Below are 14226 nucleotides of genomic sequence, written 5' to 3' on the forward strand. Positions count from 1 at the left end.
CCCACTAAGTGAGTTGGAGGAAGGAGCTGTTGTTAAGGAAAGAGGGCCATACAAGCAGGAGGCCTAAAATAGTTAGTGCATACCTTTGTCAGTGTGTTAACTCCAAATATTTTTAATTCACTTCTTCAGTCAGCAAAGTAGAACTCTTTGAACACAACCATTTTTCACCCAAGCCTTTGGTGATTGCAGAGATACTCAGAATTCCACCTTAAGGCATAGTAGACCCTAAATTTCATCACAGCACCCCTAAAAATAACTACAGTAATACTAGTACTGATGATGTATTTTACTATTCTTTTGATATTGTTTTCTAATGTTATATTTGCCAACTGGAGAGAGTGAAAAGCGGCCAGTATTGTTGATGTCTTAAAGAGACAGTGACCTCACACAGAGGCGTTTCTGCTTGTTGATGATGAAGAGGTAATTTAATGACACAAATCAGTGATGCTGATTTAAAGCACACTTTAACTACGGCAAAAGTTCAAATTGTTCTGATGTTGTGACTTTGTCTGCTTCTTTATATTTGTTCTCTAAACACCGTCAAAAAAGTGTCGCAAAGCACGAGACATAATCCACATGTAAACTAAGCTTTGCAAATGTGTGCAATGATTTGCGTGTAAATTTTGAGGACCCACACGCAGGTGCTTCAATCCACACACATATACGAGGCAATCTGACCACCACGTAAAACTATTTTACAAATGTGCAAAAGCCAAATAATTACTGATCGTTTAAGCACAGTTTACTAAGTTCAGCTTCCTGAATTTGAAAATTTTACCTTTTGAAAACCTTTCTGAACGTACAAATATCTAAAAGTACACACGACATCACTCTTGCCCACAAAAGCTTATCCTCCTAGGACCCTGCGTCCACATATGTGGACATCACATTTTGGGTTATTTAGACCAAAATACTCAATTTTGCTCTACATGGGCCTGATAGCCACTTACGAGGACATTATACTGCTACTCTTGTATCAAAATTTTAAATGAATATCCTCATATGTGGCTCTTATTTTTCTTAAAAACAAAAATAAGGTAAAAAAAAAAATCTGGTAATTCTTTATTTTCACATTCATCGGGCCCCAATATGCCCAAATATCAAAGAGAAATTAAAAATGCTGTGGAAGAGTTCGGGTCTTAGGAGGTTAAATATGTGTGTGCGAATCACCGCACGGATCACTTCTCACACCCATGTGGGGTTTGAGACAAATGTAACGCTGGCAGCTTCCCACAAAGCCACATATGTAAGATGCGTTCAAGTCCCAGGGTAAAACTGACATCTGGGCTTCCACTGCATGTATGTGTTTTTTCTTTCAAATAAAATGCACGCTTCTTTTTCTACATAAACGGAACATAGATTTACCATTATCAGCTTTATTATTTTACTTTGTTAAATATTTCTATTCCTATTGAAGATCAGGGGTGTGTGAGTATACCCACTCCTGTTTCTTCACATCCCAACTCTGGATTAAAATGTAAAGGTGCAAAAAAACGAAACTGTCACAGCTGTCGAGGAGAGCCGTGTGGAGGTAAAAGGACCCTAATGCAGGCAGTTGACTGATAGTGCAAGTGACGTTTATTTACAAGTAATAGAGTGATGGAACAGGCAGTGAGGAATAGTGATGTGACGTTCTGTATCGAGGCTTCAAAGCTTGTGTCGAGTAATGGAGGGGGCGTTTTACGCGATGCGCGTTTCGAGGCTTGCTTCATTTATGGGAGGAGCTGAAAATGATGACGTCCGAAGCCTCGCTGCCCGGCTGTACCACGTGACTGGTTCATGAAGTGGTTCGAACTTTGCCGCGAGCTATGACAGATATAAACCCCTCAGACTTCATTCAAAAATGTGGGTGTTTGATGGAGAGTTGCGGTTAGTGAGAGTTTGGAGACAGTTTGGAGGTTTATGAGAGTGAGGAGAGAAAGTCAGGAGAGAATGGAGCCAGCTAAGAAGAGGAGGATGTCCTCCCCTGTGTGGGAACATTTTGATTTTATTCCTCCCAGCAAGGTATGTAAATTTCTACAGAAGATGTATTTTCATAATACTGATGGTGCAATACAATTTATGTTAAGCTGTCTGTACTTTTGTACAAGGTGAAGTGTTCGCTATGTGCCAGGGAGCTGGGATATAACAACAACACCTCATCTATGCTTAGGCACTACAGAGCTTTGCATGAGAATAAGGGGAACACCGATTGTGGAGCAAGACCAGGTGAGCCATCAAATGCAATGATAATATAGCATGCAGTAATGTTACTAAATGATATAACAATATTATACAACTGTTATAAGTTACGTGTGTGATATTTATATTTGTGCTTTGTCTTTATTGTCTTTCCTCAGGAGAACAATCTCAAATAGATGAAGACCTGGTCAGCATGGTGATTGAGGACTCCCAGCCAGTTAGCATTGTGGAGGACAAAGGATTCAAAAGATTTGTTAAATCATTAAATCTTAGCTATGTTCTCCCCACTAAAAAGGTCATAAAAGCAGTGAAGATTTAGTTTTTACAGAATAAAATGTGAACAGGCAGGACTGAGGCTCAAAGCCTCAGTGTGTAGCTGTCCATACCTCAACGTTACAAAAGCACAACCACTGTCCACACCCCAACCACACCTCACCTCACAGTAAATGATCATTTCCATTTCAAGCATTTCCAAATGATCATTTTCCATACTGCCAGTATAAATATACACAGTATACTGCCATCTCAGGAGACTGAAAAGATTCGGCATGAGCCCCCGCATCCTCAGGACCTTCTATCACTGTGCCATTGAGAGCATCCTCACTGGATGCATCACCACCTGGTATGGCAACACCACCGCCTACAACTGCAAAGCTCTCCAGCGAGTAGTGCGGTGCTCTGAACGGATAATTGGAGGTGAGCTTCCCTCCCTCCAAGACATCTACAGGAAGCGGTGCCTGAGGAAAGCAGGGAGGATCATCAAGGACTCCAGTCACCCCAGCCATAAACTGTTCAGACTGCTTCCATCAGGAAGGAGGTTCTGCAGCATCCGGTCCCGTACCAGCAGACTGAGAGACAGCTTTTTCCATCAGGCCATCAGACTGCTGAACACGTCATAGACACCTCAGCTTCACTACTGGAACTTCAACACTATGCACTCCACACACTGTACAGTAATGCCACTGTTTTGCACATATTCAACTCTGTATATTTTTATATTTTTATATATTATTATTTTTTTACTATTTAATTTGTAAAAATGTGTATACACACACACACACACACACACACACACACACACACACACACACACACGTAGGATAATATTTAGTATACACATCCAGAAATGCATACACTATTATATATTGTACATATATTTATTAGTTTCAGATTAGCCATTCTTGTATTTTGCTCGTTTGTGTTGTTGTGTTTGCACATCTCTGTTGCTTGTGGGGCTCGCACACAAGAATTTCACTCGCATGTGCTGTGCCAGTGTGCCTGCACATGTGAGGTGACAATAAAAGTGATTTGATTTGATTTGATCACTACAATATAGATGTTTTACACACTCCTTTTGTTGTTGACATTTGCAGGCTGTGTGCAAAAGGCCACGCTCTTCAAATTCATGCCAACTAATATTTCTACGTCCAGTAGGTGTCCTACTAGAGCACATGAAGCTTCACGCTGGGGTGAACCAATTGGATTAAGAGCTTCAGTGCTTCATGAAGCTTCATCTGCCCATCACTAGTGAGGAATGACAAATGACTGGAAAACCTAAACTGGGAAAACTAAATGACAAACATAAGAAACGGGGTGCAGCGCAGAGAGCCGCAGACAGAGGAACAAAACACCATGAAACACAGACGAACAGGCAGGAGAACACACAGGGCTTAAATACACACAGCAGTAATCAGGGGATGAGAGACAGGAGGGCAACACAGCTGGGAGAAATCAGAGCTGAGGGGACAGGGGAAACGTAACCTGAACACACTCACATGAGACGGAGACCTTCAGAATAAAACAGGAAACTCAGACACAGAGAACCAGACAAGACAATGAACCACACAGACAGATTCACAAACAGACAGTGTGACACCAGAGGCAGACAGAACACAGAAGTGGGACCAGGGCAGGCACAGAACAGAAACCTAACAAATGGCAAATTATAACAGAATACATACTCAGAATAAACAAAAGCATAAAGAAACACAAAACACTGAGTCGGCAGACTCAGGACCATGACAGAAACAAACAGCCTCAATGTCCTGTCATCAGTCACAGGACCGTGATGGATGCCTGGTGGAATTCTGACTGACTGTCAGCTGGTGGGTGACTGTAACCATATCCCCCACCTGTGACCAGGACGATGCAACCATGATTATTAAATCCCATAATAGCATCACTTACTACATTTATAACTTTCAAATGTGTTCAGGGATTTATAATTATCACAGAATCACAATGTTGAGGCTGACTATAAAATATTGATGTACGCTTACAGCAAATAAAACACAGGTTGTGCACACCTGACAGAAAGTGATGCTTGCATTTTATGATTATTGCTGACTTGTGTTTCTGAACATGAATGATTATTTTATTGCACAGCTCATGGTCTAATGTTCAAATGTAAATACATTATGTGTAAATACTTTTGGCAGTAGTGTATATGCTGACAGCCTCCTGCAGCAGCTCACCCACACTGGACACCTTTTGAGAAGAGAACTGTTTTCCCTCCCGAGCAACCTGACAGTTTGCCAATTTTTTTAGAGGCAGACCAAAAATCTTTTTCAATTTTTAACATCTTCATCATGTTTTGTACAATACGTCCACCACCCCTCCTGTGGACAAGTCCTTGCTTTTCTTCCATCTTCTCCCTCACACCCAACATATCTGTCCTCCTTCTATCTTCATTCTCTCTGGTGTGATTTTACAGAACATAAAAACATTTACAGTGACTGCTCTCATCAGCACAATCCTGCCTTTCCTGCTCTCCTGCTGCCTCCTAACATTCTTTTTTAATGACCTCCATGTTTTGCAGTTGCTTCCTGACACATTTCCTTCCTGACAAAGCCCTGCCCATGTATCTGGGTTTGAGATCGACAGTAAGAGTGCATACTGGGCTGGGCTTCCCTGTCGTGTACACACTCTGTACTACAAACATTTATCACACTTTCATTGAGAGTTTTAATGCAATTTAGCATTTATTTTCTGCTATACAAACACTCTACAGGTGCCTAGAGCTCTACACCTGTAGATTTTTTTTTTTTAATCAAGCTAAGCTTCCTCGTGTGTTTAGTGAAATACTTCCATGCTTACCAAGTGTAGCTTATAAACAATGTAAGCTGCAAAGAGAGGGAAGCAGTGGTTTGTGTTTTTGGAATGATAGATAAAAGTCCTCATCAGTATAGTAGGACTTGACTTAAGCGGCCAAAGAAGTGCAGGAGACTGATGCTGTCACCGTTTTGTGACCCAAACAATATTTACAAAGAAACAAATAAGAAACTCAACTCCAAATTAACTCAGTTCAAATAAACATAACTGAACTTAAATCAATGAAAATTACGGTCAAACTGCACACAGCTACACTGACCTGGTCCTTTCTCCTCAAACACCTGAGTTCTGCTTAAATAATAATAATGGATTGCATTTATATAGCGCTTTTCGGGACCCCTCAAAGCTTTAAAATACCACTATTCATTCACTCTCACATTCATACACCAGTGAAGGCAAGCTACAGTTGTAGCCACAGCTGCCCTGGGGCAGACTGACAGAGGCGAGGCTGCCATATCGCGCCATCGGCCCCTCTGGCCAACACCAGTAGGCGACAGGTGAAGTGTCTTGCCCAAGGACACAACAACCGAGACTGTCCGAGACATGGCTCGAACCGGCAACCTTCCGGTTACAAGACGATTAGCTGGTATGACATCATACCATCCAATGAAGGCCTCACATTATTAATTTACATTCATTATTAACACTTAACCTTCACACCTTTAGAAGCTTTTACATTTTAAACTATGATCTTTTTGAACTCGAACCTAAAACAGACAAAATCTTTTTACTAGATTCTGAACACTTGTTTATACAGACAGACGAATAGGCGCCACCTTACCTCATAATTTCCTGTAAGTTCCCTTTTTTTCATGTGGTGGAATTTCCTCTCACAGGGGCACAGGGATATTGCTCAGGGTATCAGTCATACACCGCATAAAATAACTTTAGGTAAATTTAATAGCTTTAAAGAGCATCTGTATATTCTTTATTATTGTTTTTTAATCCAGGAAACTACCAACAATGAAGCTGTGGGAGATAAGAAAGGAAATGCTGTTAAAAACAGCTTTAACCGTGTTTGTCCTCTCATGTTTCCTGGGACGTCTGGACTGTGAAGGTAAGATGTGTTAATCCTGTAAAACATTAAATTGTAGTTAAATTCAAATGCTACTGTACAGAACAGGTTCAGTACATCAGCCTCTCAACTGTCTGGCCTTATGTACAGGTCCTTTAGAAATAAACTATGAATTGAATAACAAGCCATCGCTGTCTGGTACACAAAAATCAACAGATTTCTGTATTAAACACCCTGAATGTGACTGACAAGTACAAACAGGTTTTTATACCTTTGTTTTATCATTTTGTACAGACTCTGGGCTTTTCCACAGAGTATGTGAAGCCATTTTACCCATTTTAGCTCAGTAAAACCCACACCACAGTCTACAAATGTTAAAAAAAGCGTATAAACTCTGAAGTTAGACATTCAAAACCCACTGAAGTTCATGATTTAACATGCTTGTGATGGACCGAGTTGAAAAACAGGAGGAGCCCAGGAATTATTAGAAAAATATGGTTTCCATTTATTTAACCCCCCCAAAAATTATATTTACAAGACTAATAAATGTTGAGCTCATAAAAGAGGTCAAAGAATCAAAACTGAACTCAGGCAAAGACTGCAAACTTAAACCAAATGACTGCTCAAACATACATAATTGACATAAACATGAAATATGTTTAGGTCATATATGAAAAATGACATACAAGGGTATATATAATGGCTGATCAGACCATTGTGACACATGAGGGGTAACAAACAAAACACAATCATAAATCACAAACGATGCAGTACAATCTAGTTTGTTAAGAAACTAAACACTAAAGAAGAAAATCAAAAACCCCATTAAACCCTAAACTCAAATATTTAATTAAATACAAATACTTTGTTTTTAAAGTAAAGAAAACACACATTCCCCCCCTTCAGCAGGAAGTGGTGGTGTGGTCCAATTATCTTCCTTCATATTTAATGGTTTCAAACCCTGGCTACCATCTTTTTGTCCGGCAACTCCCAGGGATGATAGCAGGTAAGAAATAAAAAGACAAAGGTTAGTCAGAAAGCAAAGAAATGAAGTGGTATGAATACATAAGTAAACTAAATGTGCGCGCTTACAAATAGAACAAATGTATCCAAACCAATCAATAAAGTTATTGGAAACTAAAATGTATTACTATGTTCAAATGAAGAATGAAAATACGAAAGTTACCGACTTTAGAGTGTGGCCACGGGTTTGGCCATCACAATGCTGGATGTGTAAACATATCTGGGTCTGAATGTAACGCAGTAAAGCTTTTTTTACTCGCTTATAAATTCTCACAGAATTTACACAAAAATAAAAACTCAGGTTTCTGATATTTGAAGCACAATAATAAGCGTGTTTGAATTATTGGATGCATATTATCTTTATGACTGACCTGTTTTCTAATTATTTTAGAGCTAACAGTCAAACAAGCAAAGGATGTAACTCTGGAGTGCTATGGCCCCAGTGATGCTAACATAATGATAAGCTGGCAAAAGCCTGACCTGCAGTCAGAGTATTATGTGTTTTACTTCAGCGATGAACACATTCACAAAGACAAACAGCATGAATCATTTAAAGGTCGAGTGGAGCTGAAAGATCCAGAGATAAAGAATGGAAACTTTTCTGTGATTCTCAAAAATGTCACCATGAACGACGCTGGAAAATATGAATGTTATGCTGGATACAACAGACAGAGACCTCAGCTTTTGAAGAGCATCAACCTGAAGGTAGAAGAAGAAAGTGAGTGTGAAGTTGAGCTGCTTCCTGGTTGTTGATGTTTGTTTCTAAAGATGTTGTTGATGAGACTTTGTAGAAAGCAGCTGGTCTGAGTGATGTGATCAGAGTGCAGTAGATAATGTCTGACAGCAGTTTGAAGAGGAAATGGATTCTGTTCTGTTCTTCACTCATCACCTACCTGACAGCTGACACCTCACACCTGTTTCTCACCTGCAGGTCAGACAGTACTCGATAAGGACAAAGACCAGAGGAGTGGAGCTGATGGCGTAGAAGTTGACATGTCGATTTCCGTTGTGCTTGCTGCTGCTGTTTTGTTGTTTTAGCCGTCTGTTGAACTGCAGCCAGTTTGAAAGGCCACAGATGGAAATATCACAGTGTATATTCACTCCACCCACCCACTCAGCATTCACAGTGACAGATGTGCTGAGGACAGACAGAAGTTAACGATGCACAATTAAACTGGAATTTAGCACCTGGAGGAAACATTAAGTTATGTTCGTGTTTGTGATTATCTGAAGTTTCCTGCTCAACATACATGTTTGTTTACATTGTTATCTGCTGCCTTTTTTAGTCACCATCAAATATCACTGAGCTATTATGAATTCTGAATTTTACATTTTGATATTTTTGTCCTACATATTTTTCATTTTACATTTTATTTTTATATTTTACATGTTTTTTGCATTTTTAAAGGCTTAAAATATTGTTGAGAAGGAAGGTTACATTATATGGAAAGAAGGCCAAATATAAGCCCTGACGGCCATCACTAGTCCACTGGATGACTTTGAAAAATATAAAATGTGAATTAAAAAAGAAAAAGTAAGATGTTGGACTATTTACTGTATTTTGTCATTAACAGTGGATAACATCATGAGAATCGATCATAGATTAATTTTTTTTTAAACTATTAGTATAAAGAACAAAGTTTTTATAACAAATTTTCAGGATTGATGAATCTGTAACATCAGCAAAATGTTTTACACTTGGTCATGTGCAATAAAGGACATGTGAATGAATCCAGTGCATGTACGAGCAGATTAACACCAGCCTGGCTTGCAACAAACACTCTGAGAGATATCGTTGTATTATTGTTAGATATGCTGTTTCTACTACTTTACTTTCAAACCATCTGTCCTCTCTGTCCAAAACGTGAACATCGGCATCCTTGAAAGTGTGACCTTTGACCTTTAGGTGCAGATGTAGAGCTGAGTCTTGCCCTGTCGAGGTGGCGCGTCTATGTTTTGTGGCTGTTTGGTCTCACCAGTGTAGAGGTCTGAGCACTCCTCGCTGTACTGCACAGCACACACTATGTTGACTGGCTTGTGTTTGGGAGTTTTGTCCTTGGGATGAAACATCTGTGAACGACCATCTCTGAACAGAGGAGGTGGCTCACAACACCGACTGTCCGCCACCTACAACCCAGTTTTGAGATCTTGATCACATCCTGCAACAGCTGAACTCAGTAGGTCACATGACAGGATGAGGCAAGATCTCACAATGGTGGTAAATGTGGTATTGGAACCATTTTACCGGTTGTAGGTTGATTGGTGGGTGTGATTGCAAACCTGCTTGATCAGGGATGAGTTCATTCCTTGTGTTACAGTGCCATCTTGTGGTGGTTTTGAGAATCGTTGCGAATAGAGTTTGTGCAGTACATTTAAGAATGGTGCGCTTCTTTAATCGGACTGTTAAGAGGCCCGTTCCAATAATTTTTATTCCATATTTATGCTGTAATGATTTTTGTCCTTTTTCAGAGAATCCACATATTATTTAACACTCATCTACTATCACACTACATATAAAATGAATTGCATCTCTTACAGCTCGATCCCGTGGTGTAAGCCTCTCCTAATGACCGAGGATAACCAGAGTAGCACAAAGTTGAACAGACGCGCCTCATTCTGAGCAGAATTATTCAATTATGTTTTCATACATGTGCGGATGCAGGTGTGTGAGTGAGAGAGCAAGAGAAGGACTGAAAGAAAGCATGGAGGACTTGACTAAACCATGTAATCAAGATGTAAATCAACTTTGGGTTTGAATCAGCTCCAAGTACACAGCTGAGTGTGACAAGTGTTGTTGGCTTGTTTAGAAACATTTTGTGTCCTGATAGAATCAAAATTGTATTAACATCAGCTTCTTTTCAGCAGTTAGTAAGTTTGTGCCTCTTGACACTGTGGGGAAAATTGTATTTCATCTTATTTAACCTCACTGTATAAGGCAGGTACCTACATGACCACGACAAAAAAACAAACAAAAAAAACCTTCCTACAGCTGATTCTATCCACTCATGAGTTTTTTTCTCTTCTTTTCATCCTGCATTGATTCCTTTGCAAATGATTTTATTAATAAATCTGAGGATATCAGTTTTGGTTTCAATGGTCAGTTTATTTTTCCACAGCAGATGCCAGCTGGATTGGGAATTATGACCATGTTTAGTTAGATCTGGTGACTACTCTTTGCTTCTTTGCCTCTCACTGGCAGGTCACAGTATATGTTAAAAACAGTATATGCTAAAAGTACACAGGGTGGGTCAAAATTTGACCACCTTTCACAATTTTTTCCCATCATGTTGGAGGCTTCGTAGCTTCATTAGTACAGATGATAAACTGATTAAGTGCTAATCAAAAACTGCAACCAAAATAGTTTTATAATCCCAATTCCAAAAACAGGATCCCGTGTAAAATGTAAAGAATCACATAATGCAATGATTTGCAAATCTCAGAAACACAACTTTTAATCACTGTAGAAAATAAAATCGTCAAATGTTTAAACTGGTAAAATGAACTGCTTTAAGAAAAAAATGTCTGCTTAATTTGTATTTAACTTATAGAGAAAATTGATGTAGAAAACATGAGGCAGGATCTTTTAGGCTGTGTTTGGTCCTGTGTCATCACACAGACAAGTATCTGCCTTTTTCCCTAAAGCCTCTTAAGATCCTGCTGAAACAGGTCATAAGATTGGGACCGGAATCTCTGTGGTGACAAAAGAGCCTAGAGAAAGTGTGTAAGCAGCATCATACAGTCAGGAGGAGTGAAATGTATCATTAAACTCACAGCTCAGCTCCTGGAAGCAGTCTCCTATAGACGGGCTGGACTTAGACTGGAGTTTCCCTCAGTGAGAGGCAGCGAGAGGGCATGAGTGTTTCTCCGGTTCAGTACCTGTAAACTGAGGTTTCCTGTGATGGATGAGACAGTTGTCTTATTTCACTTTGAGCTGAATGTTTGTAAAAGGACCCAGAAATACTATTCAAGTGCACTGAAACCTGGCAGTTCATCAGTCACCATTACAGGTCTGGGACCCTGCATTCTCACGCTGTATAATCTGCTGCTGTCACTTCATTCGGCTTGGTGCTCTCCTGCCTGCCATTGTGTAATAATGACTCTTAGCTTCTTTGTTTGTTGATGTTTTCTGTTCCATAAATCTGTCTGATACAACACCCTATGTGACCGATCTCCTTTCCTCACTCGATTAGTTTCTATTTCGGTGTAATTAAAAAGCAGTATGTCCAAAACCAACAACAGGCCACCAGGAAACAGATTTAAAGGCTGCTCTGAGAGTCCTGACAGAGACTAGAAAGAGAGAGCATATTTCTCCTGTTTTGGCTTCCCTTCATTGGCTTCCTGTTAAGTCCAGAATTGAATTCAAATCCTGCTCCTCACATACAAGGTCTTAAATAATCAGGCCCCATCTTATCTTAATGACCTTGTAGTACCATATCACCCTATTAGAGCACTTCGCTCTCGCACTGCAGGCCTACTTGTTGTTCCTAGAGTATTTAAAAGTAGAATGGGAGGGAGAGCCTTCAGTTTTCAGGCCCCTCTTCTGTGGAACCAGCTTCCAGTTTGGATTCGGGAGACAGACACTATCTCTGCTTTTAAGATTAAGCTTAAAACTTTCCTTTTTGCTAAAGTATATAGTTAGGGCTGGACCAGGTGACCCTGAATCCTCCCTTAGTTATGCTGCAATAGACGTAGGCTGCCGGGGGATTCCCATGATGCACTGAGTATTTTTTCTTCAGTCACTTTTTTCACTCACTATTTGTTAATTGTCCTCTCTGCATTAAATCATACTTGCTATTAATCTCTGGATGTTTTCCACAGCATGTATTTTATCCTGTCTTTCTCCCCTCACCCTCAACTGGTCACAGGCCTCCCTGAGCCTGGCTCTGCTGGAGGTCTCTTACTGTTTTCCTTCCCTTTGTTGCCAAGTGCTTGATCATAGGGGGTCTTCTGATTGTTGTGTTTTTTCTCTGTATTATGGCAAGATCTTCACATTACAATATGAAGCATCCCAAAGGAAACCGTTGTTGCGATTTGGTGCTTTTGTATTGACATTATATTGGATGGGTGTTCTAAACCAGCAGAATATGTCTTATACTGTCACAAGATACATCATTTCTATGAGGCCTTTCAGGTGAAGCTCTTTTTTAAAGATGAACAGCTCTGAAACAGGATCCTGTGTTTTTTAGAACTCCACCCTTGTTTTTCTTTTTCGTTCTGAAACAGATTAACTCCACCTTCCTTGAAAGGCAAACACAGCGAGCTGCTGAAAATAAACACACCAGTCATCCCACTCACTTTAGTTCAACAACTTTGGGGTAATGTAGGCAGATTTAAAGTTTAATGTTTTTAATGTTTGCCTCAGCAGGTGAAATCTAGCTTGTACACACACACACACACACACACACACACACACACACACACACACACACACACACACACACACACATGCTCATTTTCATATCTTAGTGAGGATATCTCATTGACATAATGCTTTCCCTAGCTGCTAACCCTAACCTTCAAAAATGAATGCCTAAACCTAACCTTAACCTAATTGTAACCCTGACACTAAAGCAACATTTTGTGCCTCAAAAATCCCTTCAAACTCATGTGGATCCATATTTTGTGCCCATAAGTGACTGTTGATCTCCACAAGTAGAGCTGTAGAGTAGCATGCCAATTTTCTGTTCTCACAAATATGTCTAAACATGACCACACACAGTACAGGTCAGTCTGGGAACATTCCTGGAATGCATTGTTGTGTTGTTATCTTAGTGCTCTCCCAGAGTATACTACCAAGCCAGTTTACTTATACTGACAAATCCAAGCCAACATATATGGGAGTAAGGGCAATCAGTCTTTGGCAGATCCAACATCCTGACTCTAAATTTCAAAACAACACCACACACTGATGTGACCTGTGCTCATTGATTCATTCCCGTGGCTTGACACTGCGCCACAAATAAAGAGTTAAAGCAGCCTAAAACTGATTTGTTTCAGAAAGGAGGTTCAGCGCAAAGTCTGATAACCTGGATATGAGTGTCTGTTACCACCTGACTCCTCCCCTTCTTCTATACCTGCTCTATTTACTTTTTAGCTACACTCAAAGCTTTTGTCTGCAAGTTTATTACTTTACAAACATTGAAATCAGGGTTAAATCAGTTCTTAGACAACAATCTCTCATCAGTGTGAAGGCAGGGAGGGCTCACAATGAAATCTATACATTTTTTCAACTCTGTGACAGTGAACAGTCCAGCTGCTGTTCCTACTGTAATAATTGCTGTTTAAATAAAGTCTGTTTGCTTATGACTCATTTGTTATTTTGGGATCTGTCACACTGAAGGAACAGATCACACCATACCTGTGCTCTCTGTTTGCTTCTCCCTGTGAGCTGAGCAGTTTGTCCCCTTACCTCTCTGCTCTGTGTTGTTTCCTCTTTCCGACCAGAAGATCTTCACAGCTTAGTCTGGACAGAACGTCACTCTGACATGTCGAGCTCCAAATATCAGTGTTCCCATCAGAGCTGTGGAGTGGTTCAGACTTGACCTGCTGGAAGGACATGTTCTCATGTACCGGGGGGAGCAGTTTGTTTCATTCAACCAGCTTCCATCGTTTGTGAACCGGGTAGATCTGCAGGACAGACGGATGCAGGACGGAGACGTGTCTTTGGTTCTGAAGGATGTGACAAGAAATGACACTGGAACATATCAGTGTTATGTCATTCAGAGAGGAAAGAACCACAGGAAGTGCACTGTGGAACATATCAGCATCATCTACCTGAGTGTTGTTGATCCTCCAGGTGAGTGAGTAGAGTTGAGTGTGTGTGTGTGTGTGATCAGAGGTGAAGCTGCTTCCTGGTTGTTGATGTTTGTTTCTAAAGATGTTGTTGATGAGACTTT

At 40.2% G+C, this 14226-nt stretch overlaps 1 protein-coding gene across 3 annotated transcripts; it reads left to right on the forward strand.

The window, feature by feature from the left end:
* Window positions 1-6036: 6036 nt before the first annotated feature.
* LOC309695850 (programmed cell death 1 ligand 1-like) lies at window positions 6037-8868 on the forward strand. 3 transcript variants are annotated; one of them, XM_082516801.1, is made up of 4 exons: window positions 6037-6150; window positions 6243-6349; window positions 7722-8048; window positions 8262-8868. In XM_082516801.1, the coding sequence occupies exons 2-4, from the start codon at window positions 6256-6258 to the stop codon at window positions 8366-8368; spliced, it is 528 nt and encodes a 175-aa protein (XP_082372927.1). In that variant the 5' UTR covers window positions 6037-6150; window positions 6243-6255; the 3' UTR covers window positions 8369-8868. The 3 variants fall into 3 exon arrangements, with proteins under 3 accessions (XP_082372927.1, XP_082372926.1, XP_082372928.1); XM_082516800.1 differs by having other exon boundaries at window positions 6120-6349; XM_082516802.1 differs by lacking the exons at window positions 6037-6150; window positions 6243-6349 and adding an exon at window positions 6358-7313.
* Window positions 8869-14226: the final 5358 nt, after the last annotated feature.

Source organism: Aulonocara stuartgranti (genome assembly GCF_965226115.1).
Source record: "Aulonocara stuartgranti genome assembly, chromosome: 3".
Taxonomy (NCBI): domain Eukaryota; kingdom Metazoa; phylum Chordata; class Actinopteri; order Cichliformes; family Cichlidae; genus Aulonocara; species Aulonocara stuartgranti.